Source organism: Drosophila montana, unplaced genomic scaffold (assembly GCF_035044405.1).
Source record: "Drosophila montana isolate Dmon_TW-CO22-7 unplaced genomic scaffold, ASM3504440v1 contig_402_1, whole genome shotgun sequence".
Taxonomy (NCBI): Eukaryota; Metazoa; Arthropoda; class Insecta; order Diptera; family Drosophilidae; genus Drosophila; species Drosophila montana.
This window is the reverse complement of record NW_026998739.1, coordinates 212224-234179: the sequence shown is the minus strand read 5'-3', so window position 1 is coordinate 234179 and position 21956 is coordinate 212224. Positions and strand designations below refer to the sequence as shown.

Sequence of the window (21956 nt, the reverse complement as noted above, 5' to 3'; positions counted from 1 at the left end):
TAAACAAATAACTTACAGATACTATTTTCGCAAATATGTCACCCATCCCAAATGCTGCAACAATATGGATTATCTTTTAGATAAATATTAGTTGACTGACTTATTTTCTGTGACTACTTTTTATGCACATAAATACAAATCTCAGATATTAATTCCTAAACATTTCCGTGCAAATCCCACGTAATCTCTAATTGTAAGCGGCTCATCTCTAACTCGGGCCATTTGTATGCCCGCAATCGACTGATAGAAATATTTCCAAGGCGGCTCTTACTTAGGTTTACCGCATTTACATAAAAACTAACGCATATGTACGAATTTGTATCTTTATGTATTTAATATTAATGTGTTTAAGCTGAGAAATGAACAACAACAACAAAAAACAGATGCCAAAACACAAGCAACGAGTGAGTGCTCCGGGAGAAGAGCAACCAGTCCGACTAAAGTCTGAGCCGCAAAAACTAATTTGTATGCGGAAAGCGATGTCGTTGCTGTCGCCAGAACCGACTGTCTGACCACGTGTCCGTCGCATTTGTTGGTCTACACCCGCGCCGGACGCTGCCGAAATGCGTAATTTCGTACTTGGGGGGACCCTCTTGGCCATGTGGGCAGCGGGGCAAGTGGCTGTCCTTGCTGCTGGCTGGCTTTATGTGGAAGTGTTGAAGCGCAGGTGACGGCGACAGGAAGAGCTATAGCTGCTAGCACTTCCAGTGCCTAGACAAAGCTCTCACACAGTATACCCAAAATAGGAGGATCCATAGATTATTATATGTATGGGCATAGCCCACACAGCTGGAGGCGTTGTGCAAATGAATTGAAGATTTGTTTAGCCCCCCACGAAATGAATATCGATTCTTGAGGCATCTGCTTTTTAAGTGTCACAGTATTTTTCATATGTTTATTCATGGAAAACTTATTTGTGTCGGATTAAATATGCATTAGACTGCCAGATAAGCTAAGGTTTTATTATTCAACTCATTAAAAAACGCTTTCCTATCGAGCAAGAGTTTCGAAATGCTGTCTGAAATGATTAATTCAAATAAACATTCCATGAAGGACTCGTGAATGAAGCCAATTTTATTTGGCAAGAAAACAAAATTTTTGGTATTGGTTATAAAATATTTGCCCTGGAGGGTAAACGAAAACAATATGAATATTCAGCGTACAAAATAACATAAATTGAAAAGCCAAATTTCTAATAGTAAGCAAACGAATTTAATTAATAAGTCATCAAAAATTAATGCCAATAAAAGGAATGAAAGTTAAATAGAATAAGGAATTATATTTGAATTCATAAACAGATAAACTTCGATTGGCTAAGAATTTAAATAAATGAAGTGTAAAAACATATGCAAATATAACTCGTCTATAAATGTAGTTCATACAGAAAAAAAAGTGGCCATGTTAGAAACAACTAAGCTTTAAATTGAGAATCAGTATAATGAAGTTAACATGGCTTCAAATGTAATGCAAAAATATATGAGGAGACATAAATATAGATTTTTTAAATTTTATAGAACAAATATCGAATTTATAAATTATCTTCTGCATAGTTACGCTAGAAAATTGAAGTATATTTAAATTCAATTTTTAAATTTTCGTTGATGACTAAATTAATTAGCTTTAGTCCCTGAATTAAGATTAAATTTAATCTAAAAATGAGCATTTGATTCTCCTACATTACTAAAGCAAAATGCCATATATGTCGCGTTTTGTATTATAAGCCGCTTAAGCATTATCCTGTACGGCATTTAAGGCTCAATCTCTTTCGCACACACTTGCACTCACGCAATCACAGCATCAACAAAGCCTGGATAAATTAAAACATTTTTTAATTAAAACAAATAATAATATAAATGCAAACATTAAACAACAGTTGCAAAGTAAACAAATTAAGGCTGCCAAATGACGTTCACTTTGACGACGATGATGAAGATGGGAATGAAAATGGAAGTGGAAATGGAAATTTGTATGGAAATTACGACGAAGGCGAAGTAAACAAAACAAAAGGAGCAACAAGAACAAAATAATCAAATCATTTGCAAAATAAAAGCAAATTACTGAGAATTATATGTAATGTATTTACACACACACACCCACCCACGCACTCGCACACACACACACTCACACACACCGCAAGAGCATTTGCAAATGCGCGTAAGCGCTCTGTATACGTACTAAAGTGCCACGCCCAGTTCATGTGCACGCCCTCGAACTTTGCTTGTGGCATTAGCTACATGTGCCGCCCTCTTGCAAGCTATTAAACTTTTATTTTATACTTCCAAAACCTTCTGAGCAATGGAAATAAGCAGCTTGTCAAGCAACATGACGAATTTTACTGTCAGTAATCGCAAAATATTCATTATGGCAGAATGAATAAATAACTAAAAATGTTATTGCTTTTTCGCTTAGATCAAACTTCGAGCGGGGCAGCCAGTAGAACATTAGCGAAGACGGCACAAAGAGGAATGGCAAAATACTTGCTCTCTTGTGAGCACACAAATAAGCAAGATCTTACTATTTAATAAAAATGAATGTGTGTTAATAAATGGGTTCACATGAAGAGCACAACGTTATATAAACCTTTAAGGATAGGCATTTCTTATCGCTATGATAATATGGAAAGGAAACATTTTTCTCGAGAGATCATAGTCATTATATATATACGATTGACATTAATTTTGCAAACTATTGAAATATTTACCATTAAAGATCCTTATTTGTAAATCGACAAATATCAATTTATTTTGCTCTCTGACGAGAGTAAACAAGGAGAGAACAAGAAATCCCTTAGATTACATAATTTAATGGGTATTGTAGCAGTGGCTCCTTCTTAGTGTACGGCGAGCTACTTGTTGTTGGCTCAACGCGTTCTTTACATGTTTAAAGCGTCGAAATTGCAAAAAACGTCTGTTTTTGGCCTGTAGGGATTTCTTGTATAGTATGCGGGTGAATTTCTTCTTCTTTCTTTGCGCTTTGTAAGGGTATTGTGAGCGTTTTTCGCCCTCAATTTCATTTGCAATTGAATTTGGGATTATTTTTCATTTTTGCTGCGCATCTTTTGCAGAGGTCACAAGAGGCTTGAATGGCTCCGACTGGGGCAAAGAAGGCGGGGGTCTAAAGACCGAACGTCCGCCCGTTCGCTCGCGTCCCCTCTATAAAAGCCGCTTGCATGTCTGAGCGCCGTTTGTCTCTGACTGACGCTGTTGCTATTGCTGCTGTTGTGCTGGAAATCCCCTGGCAGTAGCATGTTAGGGGAGGGACAAACCCTAAGCTTGCCTGAGCTGGCAACGGGAAGTTGTAAAATTCATAAGTCGAGCGCGTGGCTTTTGTGCAATTGGAGCAACAAGAAACGAAAGCTGAAGGCACAGAATAAAAAAAAAATCTTGTACAAGTGCAAGTTTCTTCAGTTTGGAAGTGCGGCTAAGAGGGGCACAGGGGTTGTGTATGGAATAGAGGGTCTTGAATTGGGTGTCGAAGCGACTGCAGGCAAAGATAACACCAAAGTGCACTTTAATCTATGTGAAGAAATCTCAGAGCGTCGCGACGCTGCAGCAAAATATGATTGAAGTGTCGGTTAAGGATTGGGTTGGACGGGCCGGCCGGCAGGGTTAGCTCCTCCAGCTAGCTGCGTGTGTGTGTGTGGCGGCTTCAGGGTATCTGTGTGCTCGTGCCAACGAAAAGGCACAAAGAGTAAACGCTTGAGTGGCAGCCAGCGAGAGAGAAAGAGAAATCGGAAATCTGAAATGTGAAGAAAACTGCGCCAACAGCTGTTGATTGAAATGGCCCCACACACACACACACACAGATAACATAAAATACAAAATGTCACACACACACACACAGAGACAGGATAACGTGGGCAGGGCGGACAGCTTCCAACTCGAGTGGCACTCTCAAAGCAGCACACAGCATAAAGACCGAAAATCAGACAACATCTTGGGCAAAGGCTGCCTGAGTCCAGGCAAACACATCAGATAAGCACGATTGAATGCAAGCCCCTACCAAAGAGCACGGCGCAACAGCGGGCAAGAGTCGCAAAGACTGATGGACGGGCTACAACAACAAAGCTGTCCTAAAAAACCAACCAAAAGAAAGTAAAGGCGCTGCAGCAACAACAACAACTCACACACAAAAAAGTAGTAAAAAAAATGCAGAAAAAACGAAATAAAAACGGGTCATTGGAGTAAGATGAGCGAGCAGCTCTCAAACCAGAATCCCCTAAACCCTTCTTAAAATGGAAATGCCGCGGTGCACAAAGAGCTATACAGGGAGCACACAGTTGGTAAAATCGAATAAAATACTAGACGACTACGAGAAGCCCTGTAAAATGGGTTGAATGAAATAATTATCATTTTATCTACTTTGATAGTTAGGAATAATATTCTTGAATTGGGAGTTACTTTTTTCTGAATATGATAATTATGTTTTTTAATTCTATATTTTTTATCGTTCTCTCATTGTTACTCAACTTCATTGTCCAGCTTCTGAATATAACTATTATTATCATTTCTACTTACTATAGTTACTATTATCACTATCACTATCACTACAATTATCCTTACCCTTATCCTTATCATTATCATTATGATTATCATTATCATTAATATTAATATTAATATTATTTTCATTATCATTATCATTATCATTATCATTATCATTATCATTATCATTATCATTATCATTATCTTTATCATTATCATTATCATTATCATTATCATTATCATTATCATTATCATTATCATTATCTTTATCATTATCATTATCATTATTATATCGATAATCTAAAATCTTAAACTAATAAGAAACAAACCCAAATTTTACTTCATCTTACAATTTTTATTGTGCAATTTTGGTTCTTATCCTGATTAGGGCTTATCTGAGTTTGTTCTTTTATATTTCTCGCTCCATGCTCAAATCATAAAATAGCATTATTCTAATGATATGCTTCAAATGATTTCACCAACCATTGCAATAATTTAATAACCGCTCATACCCTGTACAGCAGTTTTGCTTATAGGGCATAAAGATAGACAGAGAGTTAAGGGATGCCTTTGAAATGCAAATTACACCCCAAGGAGGTGTGGGGGGAAGGGAAGGGGCTGTGCGGCTGTTGGAAATGCAGCGGAAAAGAAAATGCGGAAGCTGCGCGCTGTCGGATTCTTGGCTTGTCGAGTGTTATGTATTTAGTGGCTGCTTCAGCTGTTGCTACCCCTTGATTGCCCCGCTCCACCCCTGCTCTTTAGCACCTGCCGTACAATTTGCGCTTTGGTATAGGTCGCGTTTTGTTGTAACGGCGTTGCCACACAGCGTCCCTCCTGAAGTTTGGCAACACCGTGGACTCTACGCAAAGAAATAATAAAGACAAACAATGCATTGTGCGTTGGGATGGAAGGAAAGGGCAGAGCAGGGCAGGGCAGGGCAGGTGGGGAAACAGTGTAAAAGCATAATGATAATGGCAGCAGCAGCAGCAGCTATAAAGCCGCCCCCTCATCCCACTTTTGCGACCAACTTGACACAATAGCAGTCAGCCAAATAAAAATTTATGGCACAGCTGAAAATTGCAATGTTGCCAGTGTGTACACACTATGGCCCCGGGTCCGAAATCCCATTCGAATACGTACTCGGGAGTTGGGAAAATATACTCTGAGTGGCCCACTGTAAAACTGGGTGGCCTGTTATGAGTTTTAACGGTTCGTTGAAGCTGGCCAGCATTGGATAAGGAATTAAAGTATAAACCAAGAAGAATGAAAACTTTTAATGAAAAGTGCACTGAGTTCGTAATGCTGTCCCAGTCAGCAGCTTTTATTAGCATAGCGCACTTTCGATTATGTCTCTTAAAGTCAAACGAACTCAGATTTAAGCACGTACCTTAAATAATATATATGAATGAATAAGAGTATTAATGCATCACTGCTAAAAGTCAAAGAGAATTTTTTAAAGTGCTGTTTTAATATGCTTTTACGAATGGAAATGGTTGCCAAATGAAATTATATTTATCAGGAGTGAATTTTAAGCTATAAAATGTATGGAATGTATTTTTTGCCATAATTCTTTTAAACCAAAATTGGGATGGCGTAAAAAATTAACCTTTTATTTGTGAATTTGAAATGGTTAAACGCAAGAATAATACAAATACTATTTATTTAATAATTTTGATAAGAGTTATATATAAACAAAATATATAAAATATATTTTTTGCTAAATTTATTAAGAAATTTATTATGAAATTCGATATTGAGATGAGTGAAGGTCACAGTTAATATCTATCCGTTTTTAAACAATTCATTAATACCAGAGTACTTAAAGTACTTACCGCCTACGGGTTTACAGGGTGTTTGTCTAGCTAAATATTTTTTTTTGCTGCATATTTTATTCACTTAAAGCGGCTTTGTACATTGCCTTACTGCCCCAGAACGAACAGTGCGCCCATATTGCAGGCAAGATATGTAAAATGAATGTAAATTGCTGGAACCATAAAAATGCGGGCAGCTTTTAAAAAAATCCTGAGCGCCTGGGTTGACAATTGCAGCTGTGGGGAGAGAGGCGCGTGCAAAGCGCGTCAAGATAAAAGAAATTAAAAAAATAAAATAAATAAAAAGCCCGACAAAAGTAAAGTGGAACCGCACAGTGTTTAAACAATAAAACAATAAATTTTCATTACCGGACTCGGGGCTATTAACTGTTTCCGCTAGCCGAAAAGAAAATGCGTTTAAAGTGCAGCGATTAAATATATTATATAAATAAAGTACGAATTGCTTACATGCATTCCGTGGATGCATTTAAAGTGCAGCAGCCGCTAAAAGTATGCAGCACTTTTATAATTCATATAATTCTTTTTGTTTTACCATCAAACATTTGACTTTGGCATTTGCATTAAAATTTTTTATTTTTTTTATTAATTTTTTATTTTTTTTTGCTGCTTTCAACTCGGCTACGCTTCCCGCCCGCACTCGCCGTCTCTCTGTCTGTGTGCGCTGCGCTTTAATTACATTTTCGTGGTTTTCATTTTGTGCGCCATAAATAATTTTACCATGCAACGTGCTACTTATTTTCTTTCTTTTTTTTTTTAAAGGGTTTTTTATTTTAATTTTTCTTTTTGAATACAATTATTTGGCTCTGGTCCAGAGTAGGTGAAACTGAAATGTTGTTGCCTTTTGCGGCTGCATCAGCATTAATTTGCTTAAAATGAAAACGTGCCACAAATTCTTGATTTTTTACATTTTTTTAAGTCTACTCTCAGCTCAACTTCAACTCAACATCAACTTCAACATTTTCCTTTTCTTTTTTTTTTTGTGTTTTACAGGTCACGTGGGCGGCTGCGGCATTACGGAGGAGGTCTCGCAGTGGATGGAGAACATACAAAATTCAGCGGTTGAGGAGCTGCCTGTGCCCATGTCAAAGGATGTCCAAAAGCTGCACCGGAAGCAGCAGCACAAAAAGGCTGCTGGTCCCCAACAACAGCCACAGCAACAACAGCAGCAACAACAACAGCCGCATCCTCCCAAGAAATACGCCAGCGGCGATGATGATTTCAAACTTCCACATCAGAAATATACAAAGGAGGCAAACTTTGCCGATGGTGCATTCTATGATCCGGAGACCGGTCGTCGATTGGGCTCCACGGCCAATGTCGCCGATTGGCATGAGCTGGTCCACGAGCGTGTCCGTCGCGCTACTGGCGGCAGCGGCTCCAATGCCAGCGGTTCGACCAGCTCGTCGGGCCCCGGACGTGGCCGTGAGGATAACAAAAATACCTGCTCGCTGTATATACAAACAGATCCATTGATTTGGCGCCACATACGCGAGGGTATCGCCGATGTAAGTCTGACTATCAACTGGGCGGGAACGGGAAATTGGGCACTGGCAACCGGCAACCGGCAACTGGCAAGTGCAGGAGGCTGCGCCTGTCAGCTCGTGCGCCAAATTAAAAGCGAAGCGGCTGCAGCAGCAGCAGCAGGTGGGGTGCGGGCTGTGGGAATTGTGGCTTAAAGAACACAAAACAAAATCCATGAATTTTGCAATTTTTTACGAGCGAACGCTTCACTTTTGGGTTTGCGCATAAAACAAAAGGCCGCGCCTGAAGTTCGCTTTTTTCCATGGTGCGGCAAATAACGGAGCCGTTGGGCCAAAATGGGGGGAGGTGGACTACGAGGTATACTATATGCGCGCGTAGTCAGTCAGACGCCATTTTTTGTTTAACGCGAATGCAAAGAAATTGACTGATGTGCTACGTTGAGTGCAAATTGTTCTTTAGTTTCCTGAAAGTTAGGTTCGGTTGCGAAAAGTTGGCTTAAGTTGAAAGTTAAGCAAAAGTTAGCCAGCTTTCAAGATTAAGGAATCTTAATGGAAAAACTGCACTACAGAGATTTTTTAAATCTTTGGTTTATGCTTAAAAAGATTCGGAGGGAATAATCAAAATAATAACATCGGAAAAAACTGTAGATTTATATCATGTTTATTGGATAAAGGCAACTAGAGTTCATCGTAAATTCCTATTCCTTAAACTAAATGCTTTCCTTATTTTTATCATCTAAGCAAAATGATTTCTGTTCATCTTTTGGGTGTCGAATAACTGAGCTAGTTATTCTAATGATTCCTCATTAGGTTCAAATTTAGATAAAAATAATATAAAGATTCAAAAATATGGTAGGGCAATTCAAAATTTACAAGAGCTTGATATTCGCAATACTCAAAGATGAGTTCTTTTGATCTCTATTTAGAATCCATTCAGGCTTAATTTAATTATTTTTCATGTTATTATTATTCCGAGATGAAAATATCCTGGAAAGTTTAGCACACATTAAATCATTTAGCGCATTATTCAAGCAGCTCTTAACCACTTGCCTACTTCGACAGCATCCCCAGTTTCTAAATAGGGCGCTCAAGTGTTTTTTTTTTGCAGAATTGATTTTGTAAAGTTATTTCCTACCTTCAAATTTGGTAGGGTGTCGCCTGCTTTGCGGCGTCTTCAAAGCAATCAACCAATCAGCTGACCTGCTTCGGTTTCTACAGCGCATGCAATCAGCCGTTATGGCTTCCTCTCACGTGCTTCCTCTCTCCTTCTCTGTTTTGTTTTTCAGCCATTTCTCTTTCCCTATGCTTTCTCGTTCGCAAGCAATTCTTTTGCCGCACTCTATGTTTACGTTCATTTTTTCGCATTGTTCGCGATGTTGTCGACGTCAACATCCTCGTCAGGGTCGTCCTGCAGCCCCCGACCCTCTTGCGATATGCTCAGCCCGCTTCTCTCCTTTCTCTCTCTTTTTTTGTCTGTTTATTTGCAATGAGTTTTGCATAATTCGCGCATTTGTTTCGTTCGCCGCTGCGTTCGTGACGCGTTTTCTATACTCTATTGATGGATTTAGTAGGGTATGCTCAAGTTGGGCAAGCATCTTAGCACTTGCTTTCTTCCCATTCAAATTTATACAGTTATACAGTTTATATATAAAATTGAGCGTTTCTTCTTTCTTGAAGAATAGAAACATTTCTGCTGTCACTTTGTCCCACATATGTAGATATTGAAACTATATTTTACAGGGTATTTGTTGGCCCACAGCCTTAACATTTTCTCTTTCTCGCTCGTTTTTGTCACTGAGCCCAGCGGCGTTTTGATTTTGGAACAAAAACTGCCGTTAGCGGTGCGATGATAGACCCTCTGCCCCAGCTCCACCTCCACCTCCGCCCAGGCCCAAGCCGGCGGAATCCCGCAAAGCCACCCGCTCAGCGCGCGCGTATAAAAACGAACAAACTTCTGAAAAATATTCGACGGGTTTTTAGCTGAATTTGCATTTTTATACAAATATATTTGAAGAGTGCTTGTTGTGTATGCGCTTGTGTGTGTGTGCGTGTGTGTGTGTGTGCGTGCGTGTGAGGGGGGTTCTGCTCTGGTGTGGGCAATCTTGGTATGGGGTCGGGAGGTCGTTTGTTTGTCTGCCTGCTTTGTTTGCCACGCCCATCCTGCGGCTGCTTGTTTGCTAGAAATGTCAAGCGCAGCGGCATTGCGGTTGAGATTTTTATTACGCGCGCGCGCCTAAAAGTCGAATGCTTTTATTTTTATTTTTATTTATTTTTTTTTGTTAATTAATTTCCCAATATTCTCGCTCTTTCCCTGCAGCACGATCGCGGTCGCAAGTACGAGGTGGACGTGAAAACCCGTGAGGAAATCACATCGCTGATTGCACATCATGTGACGGCCGTTAATTACATTTACCGCAACACAAAGTTCGACGGACGCACCGAGCATCGCAACATACGCTTTGAGGTGAGTGCACAGCAGCGCCCCCTGTGGTTGGCAATTGCCAACAGCGTTGGCTCCACTCCCAACAATGCGCACAGAACAAAGGCCGTGTCCCAGGACCCAGCACCCAGAACCTCGTCAGGGCCGTAAAGAGAAACGTTTAAGCACAGACAGCCCCAATAATTATGCCAGAAACGACTCGCTGACAGTTGAGTCGAGCTCAGTCGAGTTGGGATGAATTTATTATCCCCATCCTTAAAGCACAGCTCTTCAAGATGGATTGAAATTTTGTCTAATTTCATATGCTTAATTGTACAGTTTTAATAGTGAAACGATCTTAAATTGAAGACCTGAATGTCTCTTTAAAGAGATTACCTATTTTATTAGATCTTCAAGTTGAGTCAAATTATCCTCCTTGAAATGATTTTTCTTTGTGAAATAAACTGAAAATCTTATAGGGATTATGAATACGCATTTCATAAAAGGAGACTCGTTGGGAAACAATTCTAAATTATATATGATTTGCAACAACTGGAATTGAAACATTTAAATTCAAATCGGTTAAATAATTGCTGTAATGTTCCTACTTTAACATTAAATATTTTTCTTGGTCAAACAAACTGAGATCCAAAATCTTGTAGAACTAAGCTCGGCTAAGAAGTCTTCCATAAAGTTTTGACTATGAAAAGATGTTAGGAATTGTTTCAGAAAATAAACTAGAATTGTTAATAGGAAGATCCAGAAATATTTTTAAATTAAGACAATGTTAGATAGAGTTCATAAAAATGTTTTTTTTTTGTCACGTTTTTCATAGTTTATTTCAAAATTCTAACCATTATTCGACTTAATCCTGACAACGCTTCCTTCCAGGTGCAACGCATTAAAATCGACGATGATTCTGCCTGTCGAAATGCCTACAATGGGCCACACAATGCCTTTTGCAATGAACACATGGACGTATCGAACTTCTTGAATCTCCACTCTTTAGAGGATCACTCAGACTTTTGTCTAGCCTATGTATTTACCTACAGGTGATTAGCAACAAAACTATATATTTAGCTTTAATATTAACTTTTACTTCTGCCCATGCAGAGATTTTACGGGCGGCACTTTGGGCCTGGCCTGGGTGGCCAGCGCATCAGGCGCCTCTGGCGGCATCTGCGAGAAGTACAAGACCTACACGGAGACTGTGGGTGGCCAATACCAGAGCACCAAGCGCTCCTTGAACACGGGCATCATCACCTTTGTCAACTACAACAGTCGCGTGCCACCAAAAGTATCGCAGCTGACACTTGCCCATGAAATTGGACATAATTTTGGATCTCCGGTAAGAAAACGAATTAAGTGGAGGGGGAGTGAGGGGAGTTTCGCCTTCTCTCACTAGGGAACTTCAGTTATTATTATAGAAATTTATTTAATTCCACTGTTTCATTTAGTCCCATTATCATAACTTTCAATCCTTATTTGGATTATTAACAGTTGAACACAAATTTCGTGTACCATTCCGCAGTTCTACCCAAATCTTAGTCACTACGGAACCATATCTCATTTTCTTGTTATCAACGAATTTCGTGTTCCATTTCCTCGTTCCACAAATTGTGTTTATAACCCGTAATTTTAATTAATTTATTTCAATTAGTGGTTTTATTTACATAACGTGTAATGTCTATTAGTGGTTTCATTCCATCGTTCCTCATACTTAAACCCATTCGATTGCTCCCCTTGCAGCACGACTACCCGCAAGAATGCCGTCCTGGCGGACTAAATGGCAACTACATTATGTTCGCCAGCGCCACCTCTGGTGATCGTCCAAACAATTCCAAGTTCTCACCGTGCTCCATACGCAACATTTCCAATGTGCTGGACGTGCTTGTGGGCAACACGAAGCGCGACTGCTTCAAGGCCTCGGAGGGCGCCTTCTGTGGCAACAAGATTGTGGAGTCCGGCGAGGAATGCGATTGTGGCTTCAACGAGGAGGAGTGCAAGGACAACTGCTGCTACCCGCGGCTCATCAGCGAGTACGATCAGTCGCTGAACTCCAGCGCCAAGGGCTGCAAGCGTCGCGCCAAGACGCAGTGTTCACCCTCGCAGGGACCCTGCTGCCTGGCCAACTCGTGCGCGTTCGTGCCCACGCACTATCACCAGAAGTGCAAGGAGGAGACGGAATGCAGCTGGTCGAGCACATGCAACGGCACCACCGCCGAGTGTCCGGAGCCACGGCATCGCGATGACAAGACCATGTGCAACAATGGCACCGCCCTGTGCATACGCGGCGAGTGCAGCGGGTCACCCTGCCTGCTATGGAATATGACCAAATGCTTCCTCACCTCGTCCATGGTGCCGCACGTGGACAAGCGGAAGTTGTGCGAGCTGGCCTGCCAGGATGGCAACGACACGGCCAGCTGTCGCAGCACCAGCGAATTTGCCGCCGAATATAATATACAGCCGGGTGGCATCAGCCTCCAGCCGGGCTCACCCTGCGACAACTTCCAGGGCTATTGCGATGTCTTTCTCAAGTGTCGCGCCGTCGACGCCGACGGGCCGCTGGTGCGGCTCAAGAATCTGCTGCTCAATCGCGAAACGCTGCTCACCGTTGCCGAGTGGGTCACGGGCAACTGGTATCTGGTGGTGCTAATTGGCGTTGGGTTCATTGTCGTCCTCGGCGCATTCATCAAATGCTGCGCCGTCCACACGCCCAGCTCCAATCCGAAAAAGCGTCGCGCCCGGCGCATCAGCGAGACGCTGCGCGCGCCAATGAATACGCTGCGTCGAATGGTGAGTCCAACTATCCGCCAATATTTCATAGATATTATTTACATATATTTTTTCTAATATTTTATCTATATTTTATCTATAATTTATGTACGCCTTAACTCTAGCAGCGTCATCCGAATCAGCGCGGAGCCGGACCACGCAGCATTCCACCGCCCGCGCACGAGGCGCAGCATTATCCCCGAGGAGGTGGTGCTGGCGGCGCTGCTGGCGGTGCAGCCGGTGGTGGACGGCATGGTGGTGGCGCACGTGGTCATCATCATAATGCGCATCCGCACGAATGGGACCGGCATCAGGGCGGACACTCGATAATTCCGCTGCCCACGGGCGGCGGTCATTCCAGTCGCAGCTCGGCCGCCAATCAGGCGCGACGCAGCGACGGACGCGGCGCACGGCCCAGCAGCAGCGGACGGCCGCAGGCCAGCGGCCGATCTGGGTATGCAGCCGAACAGGCGGGCGTGGGTGCCATTGGTGGTGGTGTGCAGGCGGCCATCAGCAGCGGCGGCGTTGTGGCGCGTGCTCAGCTGCCGCTGCCGTTGCCGCCGGCAAATGCACAACAGCAGCAACAGCAACAACAACAAGTACTCTCACCGCAACAACAACAACAACAACAACAACCGCAAGCGTTCTATGCGCCGAAAGGTGCGTGTCCCACTCGCCTAGGGTCTTCCTAGTAGTCCAGCGCGAGCTGCTGTTTCGAATCCCATATTGTTCCACAAACACACATTTAATTTGTAATTTGTCGTTTTTCTTTTTCGTTTTTGTGTTTTTGTTTCTCTTTCAAAACTGCTCAAAAACAAACAAAAAATCCAAACAAAACCAACAAAAATTCAGAATTACCACCACGCAATAAGTCCCGCTCATCACGTACCAACAACAACACCGCTGCCACAGCCACGCCCTCGTCGGGCGCGAGTAGTAGTAAGAATGCCAAAAGTGCCAAAGCCAAAGACACAGCCCAACAACAACAACAACAACAACAACAACAACAACACAACAAACACAACAGCAGCCGCAGCCGCAGCAGCAGCAAAGACAAAACGGCAGCAGCCGCCGCCAAAACACGTCGCAATATTGTTTACTAAAGAAACAAGCTGGCATGGAACGCGTGGAATTGGAGAGAACGCCTCAAACATGCCATATTGAATACTAAATACCCAGCACACGCCTCCAACCCCACGCGCTTGCTTGCGTGCCTTTTCCACCGTTCCACGAAACGCTTTCCCCAACAGAATTCGCTAAGCAATTGGTATGACAATTTTTTTTCCATTAATGCAGCGTTTCCGATTATTATTTTCCTATCGATATTTTTGCCTGTTATCGGTTTGTTTTCTCATCGTTTCTACTAACACGAATCGTAATGTTTTTACCGTATTTGGTTGGTTGTTTTCCTTTCGCATGTTTCGATATTGTTTTATTCCTTTTTGTGTCCCTTTTCTTTTATTGTTTTCCCTGAATATTGTATTGTTGTTGTTTTTGTTATTGCATGCGCACTATATTATTATATAATTTTTCGAAATATATTTTTAACTACTAACAAAACTAACTATTGTTGAGATAAAGAAATAAAAATCCAATCGAGGTTAAAAAAGTATTAAAATTTAATTGAACTAATATTAAAAAAATAACTAAGCACAAGTTAAAATTATATTATTGAATATATGTATATATTTTATTTATATTCAATTATAATTTTTGTATTCTATGTTTCCAATTTAACACCTAAATATTAATATTACTTAAACCACATGTTTTTAAGCTGTGTGAATGAAAAAGCCTCAGAGCTTAAGTTTATGGGATGAAAAGAATTTTAAATATTATTAAAACCTTAACTTTGTTGGTAGTTTTTGAAAGGCATTTCATTTGCATAGTTGTAAAAACAAATACACTACTAAAAACTACTAAAAAACTTGAAATGTCTCTCTGTGTGTGTGTGTGTGTGTGTGTGTATTAATGTAAATCGATAAGCTGCACATGGCCTAATTCAAGTAGCCGCCCAGGGGGGAGGGGGATGGGGAGGGGGGTCTCTGGAGCAGGCGCCACAGCAACCAAGTCAAGAAACTAATTCAACTTTTCATGTGTATTTTCATCCCCTCGTCTGGCCCACTGTGTACTCGAAACTTATATAGGCGTCGCGCCCCCGCCGCCGCTTCAAGTAAGCTATAGTCGACCGACATCGCTGCATGAGCAACAGCCACAACAACAACAGCCGCTGGAGCAGCTGCACCAGCAGCAGCAGCTGCAGGAGGCGGAGCAACAACAACAACAACACGCCTATTCCGACGCCTATGCGGCTTTGGGGCGTGGCCAGTACGAGTCGACGACGCGGGCGCCCAACAATGGTAAAGTTTGACAACCAAAATTAAAGTCGGAGCGCCAAAAAAACCCAAAAGCAAAGCGTCAAAAGCAACAACAACAACAACAACAGCTAGCACAGCCACAACAACAACAACAACAAGAACAAAAATCAAATGAACTCAAATTAAATGTAAATGTAATTTTTATGCTAATTATTTTTATTTAAACAAGCTGATAAATTGAATGAAAAAAAAACAGACAGAGAGTAAAGCAAAAATTTCATATGAACCAACAAAAAAAATGCTAAAAACAAAACATGAACGATATTTTTGATTAAAATAATTGATATGAGAATGCAAATCATTATTATTATAAATAATTAAAAGGCAGATTGCATAATATATATATATATATAGTGAACAAACAGAAATATATATATACATACATAAACGTAAACATAATGATTGTGCGTACTTATTTACAAAGCAGCAACAACATGAATAAAAAAAAACAAAATAGAAATTTACGCAAGAACAACACAAAAGATATTTATAAAACATATTTAAATACTTAAATGTCGAACATTTACTAAAGAGCCAAGGCGAGAAAAATTAATTACATTTTCCAAAGCGCAAACATATGGTTTTGTAAAAAAAAAAGAAAACACCACGAAAGAAAAACTGCAAATTAATTAAGCGGCTGGCAATGCATTTAAATTGTATTTAATTGTACCAAGGGCCAAAACTTTGATTAAAGCCGACAAAACTGCATTTGTAAACTTACAAAAAAAAAAAAAAAAAGGGAAAAGAAAAAACGTATTATTTTTATTTAGAATTGATTGAAAAGAGAATTTAAAATATTTGTTGCCAAAGTCATTTTTATACAAAAATAAACTGCAGATATTTTCAAACAATTCTTCAAGCGCAAAAAATAGCAATAAAACAAGCGAGAATCGAATAACGCAAGCAATTCAATAATTAAATAAATTCTTTAGTTACCATTAACACATTTAATTAGATACATGCATTATTTATAATTTTAGTATTGATTTTGTCAATTTGTATTAGGTTTAAAGCTTTACGTTTAATCTTTAATGAGCTGTTTCTGAGCCAGCAACTGATTATGTTAAATGTTACTCATCTCTATATGGCATGTATATCCTCCATAAGTCTAAGCTAAACAATTAATCACACACTATTCGTATTCGTATTTGAATTTGTATTTGTATTTGTTGTATTTTAATTAGGGTTTCTAGTTTATGTTTTTTGTTTTCGTCTGTAGTCTCGCACTTGAAAACTCTTGAAATTTGATTTTTTACGCATTTCAGGCGCATCTTCAGCTCTGCTGTTTGGGCCATAAAATGTTTGAATTCTTAAAAGTATTTTTAATAGCTGTGGCAACAATTTTGACTGCTGTTTTAATTCGATATTAACATTTTTTAAGTATTTCTTTTGAATACGTTTTTTATTGCATTTGCAATTGGAAATTAATTTTACACACTTTTTAAACTTTTCTTATTTAAAAAAATTGAATATTTTTCATTCTTGCTAAACGTCAAGAAAAACCAAACTTGTAAATAGAAAAATCTCTAAGAATTACACAAAATGAAAGATGCATTAATTAAGTAAAAGAAATACAAGTTTAATTGCATAACAATGAAAAAGAAAAGGAGAAAAAAAAAACAAACATATGTTTAACAGTAATTACTTAAATTGATATATAAAATATGTATTAAATTTAAATTGAGCAACAAACGCAAACTATGCTATTAGTTTATCGCAAGACAAGAAACAAAAAAAAATAAAACAAGACGAAATACAAAAACAAAAAACATTTAACTATTAATTTAATTATATAATATAATGAATTAATTAATTGAATTTAAGGCTAAAAACACTGCTACAAAAAAAAAACAAACAACACATAAAAATTAAGAATGAACATAAGAAATGATAATAAAAACAAGAACAAAACTACTATTTTATAAAATATAAAGAAAACCTCTTTTTAGTGTAATAATTTTAATTTTGTAATGTTTATTTAAACTCTTTATTGCGGAAACCTAGGTGAGTACAAAATTGAAGTTCCAGTAAAAAGTTTTAAAGATAAAAAGTGATATTAGCTACAATATAATTTTGATACATGGATTTTGCTGCTTCGAATTCCCTCTTAAGTAAGGGTATTCGATCTTGCGCTAATCCTATATTAATGACACTTAATACATTTTTAAATAGTTAGTTTATGCTTAAACAAAAGGATGTTCTATGTTTCCCTCCAATAGTTTATGACAGATACTTTTTAATTATTGATTTTTTATTATTCGCGTTTGTTAGCAAACATTTAAGGCACTTTACAAAATTAAATATTTAAATACAAGTACTTAGAAATTAGTATACAAAATAACATATTTTTGGTTAAGACGAAAAAACACACATTTAGCTGTGGCAGCCTGAAAAGACGAACACAAGTACAGTGGAGCCTCCAGCTGGTGACTATGCGCGCACTCTGGATGCCTTCTTGCTCTTGTCAGCCTTCGGCGGCGGCGGGCCGCTGCGTCCGCCCTGCATGTGACGATTGTAGATGCTGTTGGGCGGAAAAAAAAAATACAGGGTATCTAGTGAGTAATCAACGTACATGGATTTAAGTGTGGTATATAGGCTCACATTTTGTAGGTTTCAGTCTTGAGATACTCGATCACATGACTGATGCCCAACAGATATTGCTCGGCTATGGGATTCACCCAGGGATTCTCCTCCATTTTCATCACCGACTTGTTGCTGAGCAGGTCGAGCTGTGCCACCTCGGGCGGCAGCACCTGCAGCCGATTGTTCTGGATGTGCAGCTCGCGCAGCCGCACCAAATCGCCGACCTCGCGTGGCAGCTCCAGCAGATCGTTGTCCCGCAGTCCCAGTATCTGCAGATTCTTCAGCTGGCCCAGCTCCTTGGGTATATACTCGAAGTCGTTATCGCCCAGATACAAGGCGCGCAGCGTTTCCATCCCAAAGAAATTGCCCGGCAGCACCTGCTCGTTCAGATTGTTGTAGGACAGATCGAGCACCTCCAGCACGGGAAAAGCGCCAAAGCCACGCGGCAGGTTGCCCAGCCGATTGATGGACACATTCAAGATGCGCAGCTTGGGCATCGAGGAGAGCGAAACTGGCAGCTCGCTGAGCTGGTTATTGGAGAGGTTCAGTATCTCCAGATTCAGCAAATTTGCAATCCCGGGACTAATAATGCTGATCTTGTTGTGCGACAGCGTCAGTCGTGTGATATTGGACATGTTGACTGTAAGCAATACAAAAGGTTAATATTTATATAATAATAATTATACTATTATTGTTATTTTTATACTCTGAACCCATTGAAAATGGGTAAACAGGGTATAATGTATTTGTGCAAATGTACGTAACAGGCAGAAGGAAGCATCTCCGACCCCATAAAGTACATATATTCTTGATCAGCATCAACAGCCGAGTCGATCTAGCCATCTCCGTCTGTCTGTCCTTCCGTCCGTCCGTCCGTCTGTCCGTATGTATGAACGGAAGGATCCCAGAACCTATAAGAGCTATGGACTTTAAATTTGAGCTGTAGGTCCTCCAGGTGCCCGCGCAGATCGAGCTTGTTTCCGATATAGAGTCACCAAACTTGACATGTAGCTTCTAGAATAGTATATATATATCAAGTATCTTTCATTTTATACCTATCGCCTGATGGAAGAAGAGGGTTCAGGATATCCCCTAGTCGGGAGTTCCCAACTAGAACCTCTTACTTGTTATTGTAATTATTATTATCCCAATAGCGGACTGGTTGATATTGCCAGTTCATTTTTCTCGAAGTTATCTCTTTCCGGATCGTTTGAAATCTCTTATATGATTAACTTTTTTGTTTTTGAAGATATCTTGACCAAACTTAACAGTTTTATTTGATCAAAATAAGAACACTTTATCATGTCGTAGCTGTCGTAGAAACAATCTGTTAAAAATTTATTATTTGTATGAAACAATATTTAGTTTTTCACGATTCGAAACCAAACTCAGCATTTATGGGCTTTACTATGATCCCAATATATTAGCAAAGGTCAACTATATCATATTGCTACCATAGGAACAATCGGTTAGAAATTGTTTTTTTTTTTTTATGAAAAACCGAAGTATAGAAGTATGCTCATTTGCTATAAGTTTGCAAGGGTATTTGAAATTCGTCACACCGAGAATAACTGTGCTTCTGCAGTTAAATTGTTTACAGATGCATATTCAACAAACGCAGCAAATTTTCTACTGGCCTCAAAGCAAAGCCAATAACAGCTGTTTTGCCGCTCCGCAGTCAACAGGCAAAGGTGCGAGCGAGATGACGTTACTGTGCGCAAAGTGACTATTTGTAAGTAAAATAAAATAAATAAATGGGCATTGATGCTGCAATTCAACTGTAATTCACTTAAAAGGTATTTAATTTGTTGATTAAACTGCACACCCTGAACATACCATCAAAAGCAGCAAATTAAATGCACTTACAGGTAGTTATTTAGCTATTTGTGCGCATTTTGTTTTTAGACGCTGGCGTCATCAAACAGAGCTCTGTTAGGCGCACGCAGATGGCGTCACAGCATTTCGCGTGGATTTTTCGGTTTAAATGCATTGATTTTCACAATAACTTGTTGCACATTTTGTGAAGTGTACTTACACAGTCCGGGCAGCTCCTCAAAGGACACCAGGCCCTTGTCGACGAGGTCCAATTCACGATTTTGCGTCTCACGCGCCTCATCCAAAACCTTCTTCGCCTTCGACATCTTTGCGTTTACAGGCAGACATTGATTCATTGTTGTTATTGTTCGCTGTTAGGCGCGCTGTTAACTTGAGGTAATGTTAAGTGAGCAACGTTGCCACTTGCTTAGAAAAATGTTGAACTGTGGTGAATAGCCAAGTTGTTCACCTTTATTTGCTGCACGCTGCTGCTCTAACTGTAATCGAATATTTGTTTATATAAATTTAGGTAATTAACTAAACTTTAGTTCTGTTAGTGTGTGTGCTTAATGACACAATATTTACACTTTGTATTAAATATCGCTTGTTAAATGTTTTTTCAGCTTATGCTCCTGCTGCACGTATCTTGACACAGTGCTGCTCAAACTGTTGCTGCAGCTGCCACTTTTTGCCCTGTTGCATCTGTTTTTCTTCTGACAATTTTCACTTGTTTTCCAGCACTTTGCATTGAGTTTCACAATTTCTTTGCTCACTGTGCCACACAAACTATGCACTTGACCCAATTTTGCGTCGAAAATAATTCTTTTCACTTCTTACAATCTAAATAGAACTGATTTTTTCCCCTTTTTTTTCGTTGGTTGTGCAGCCTCACGTCCACACGCTGTGCAACTAAACATTTGATGTGCTCTTCACAATCGAAGCATTCGCTTTATTCTAATTCTAATTTAAATTTACTAATCACAACGAAAATAGCCAAGTCCCCGAATGCGTCACCTTCATTCGCCACGCGCTCGTCCAAACTACTGAGAAAGATCATTTTACTCCGCGCACCGGCGATCGATCGATCGATTCATGTTGTTTTTATTCTTGTTGTTGTTCGAGCTGGTTTTTGCCCGTTTGGATTTTCGCGCTGTCGTCTGGTAATAAAAACAAAAACAAAAGACGAGTATGAGTGCTCCAGAGTAGACTAAGCTCGACTAAGAGCTACCCTATATTCAAGTTGTATTTACTCAAGCTCAAATATATATTCATTTATATACACACATTATTGACAAACAGCAAAAGCGTTAAATAGCATAAAAACATCATATTCTCGATAAATTTCGCCTTTCTTTGTGATTTTCAGTATGTGAGTGAGCGTAAAAGTGAGAGAAGTTTTTAGATTCAAAGAAGGAGGTAAAAAAGTGAGGTATAAGAAAGCACGAAAGGTCGAGTGGGAACGAAAAAGAAAGAGAAAGGTTTGCTTTATATCGCCTTTCTATGCGATTTTCATGAATTTTAGTATTTCAGTGGTTGTAATAGAGAAAGAGAGAGCGAGGGACAGAGTGAGATAAAGTTAGACTGACTGATGGGAAAGAGAGAGAAAGAGAATAGTTTTCTTTATATCGCCTTGCTATGCGATTCTCATACATTTTGGTATGTAAGTCGGCGTACAAGTGAGTAAGAGGAAAAGACAGCGAGAAAGATAAGTTTTTGAATGAGAGATGGATACTTTCTGAGGAATAGAAAAGCGAGAAAGGAAAAGTGGAAAAAGGGAGCAGTAAATTAATAGAGCAATTGAAATAAACAGAGATATAAAGAAACTGAGAGAATAATGAAATAGAATCGCAAATAAAAGTGAACGGGTAGCTACAAGAGAGCAAAAGTAGTAAATATTTATTTTAACTTGAACGCAATTTCGTTTGTGTGTTACAAAACATTTGCACAACTTTACTATGCCCCATTTAAACAACTTTTGATGGGTATAGGGTATAATGAAAACACAAAATACAAAGACATTCCACTCGTTAAACTCGATGCCAGTTTGCTTTTGACTTGGTTTAGTTTATTTTATTTAGCTTTTGTTTTTCTTACTTTTGAGTAGACTGCCGGAAACCCGTTTGACCGCATTTTACTTGTGTGGCATTTTTCTTTTGTATTTATCTTTTATATATTTTATGTAATTAAACGAG

General features: G+C 39.5%; 2 protein-coding genes across 6 annotated transcripts in view; one reads left to right on the top strand and one right to left on the bottom strand.

The window, feature by feature from the left end:
- The window catches only part of kuz (zinc-dependent metalloprotease kuz), a 152517-nt gene extending 135471 nt beyond the window's left edge, over positions 1-17046 (top strand). Inside the window, exons 6-13 of one of the 5 annotated variants that reach the window (XR_010438066.1) lie at positions 7304-7818; positions 10112-10258; positions 11105-11265; positions 11327-11561; positions 11963-13009; positions 13114-13648; positions 13841-14255; positions 16632-17046. Coding sequence is in view for 2 of the 5 variants with exons in the window: in XM_064698273.1 (XP_064554343.1) it covers positions 7304-7818; positions 10112-10258; positions 11105-11265; positions 11327-11561; positions 11963-13009; positions 13114-13648; positions 15136-15359 (2864 nt within the window). In the remaining 3 variants the exon portion in view is untranslated. Of the gene's footprint in view, positions 1-7303; positions 7819-10111; positions 10259-11104; positions 11266-11326; positions 11562-11962; positions 13010-13113; positions 13649-13840; positions 14256-15135; positions 15969-16631 lie in introns of those variants that run through there. The other 4 variants (XR_010438065.1, XR_010438067.1, XM_064698273.1 and 1 more) reach the window with 4 other exon arrangements.
- A 553-nt stretch (positions 17047-17599) lies between these two features.
- On the bottom strand, positions 17600-20210 carry ics (ras suppressor protein 1). The gene is made up of 3 exons (XM_064698275.1): positions 19985-20210; positions 17968-18589; positions 17600-17887 (listed from the first exon to the last, which is right to left on the bottom strand). The coding sequence occupies exons 1-3, from the start codon at positions 20118-20120 to the stop codon at positions 17797-17799; spliced, it is 849 nt and encodes a 282-aa protein (XP_064554345.1). The 5' UTR covers positions 20121-20210; the 3' UTR covers positions 17600-17796.
- Between the last annotated feature and the right edge of the window lie 1746 nt (positions 20211-21956).

Coding starts and splice junctions, on each gene's coding strand:
- ics (XM_064698275.1), bottom strand. CDS start 20,120: ATGAATCAATGTCTGCCTGTAAACGCAAAGATGTCGAAGGCGAAGAAG. Junction 18,590..19,984: donor TGAGGAGCTGCCCGGACTGT/GTAAGTACACTT, acceptor TATTGCTTACAG/TCAACATGTCCAATATCACA. Junction 17,888..17,967: donor AAGACTGAAACCTACAAAAT/GTGAGCCTATAT, acceptor TCCGCCCAACAG/CATCTACAATCGTCACATGC.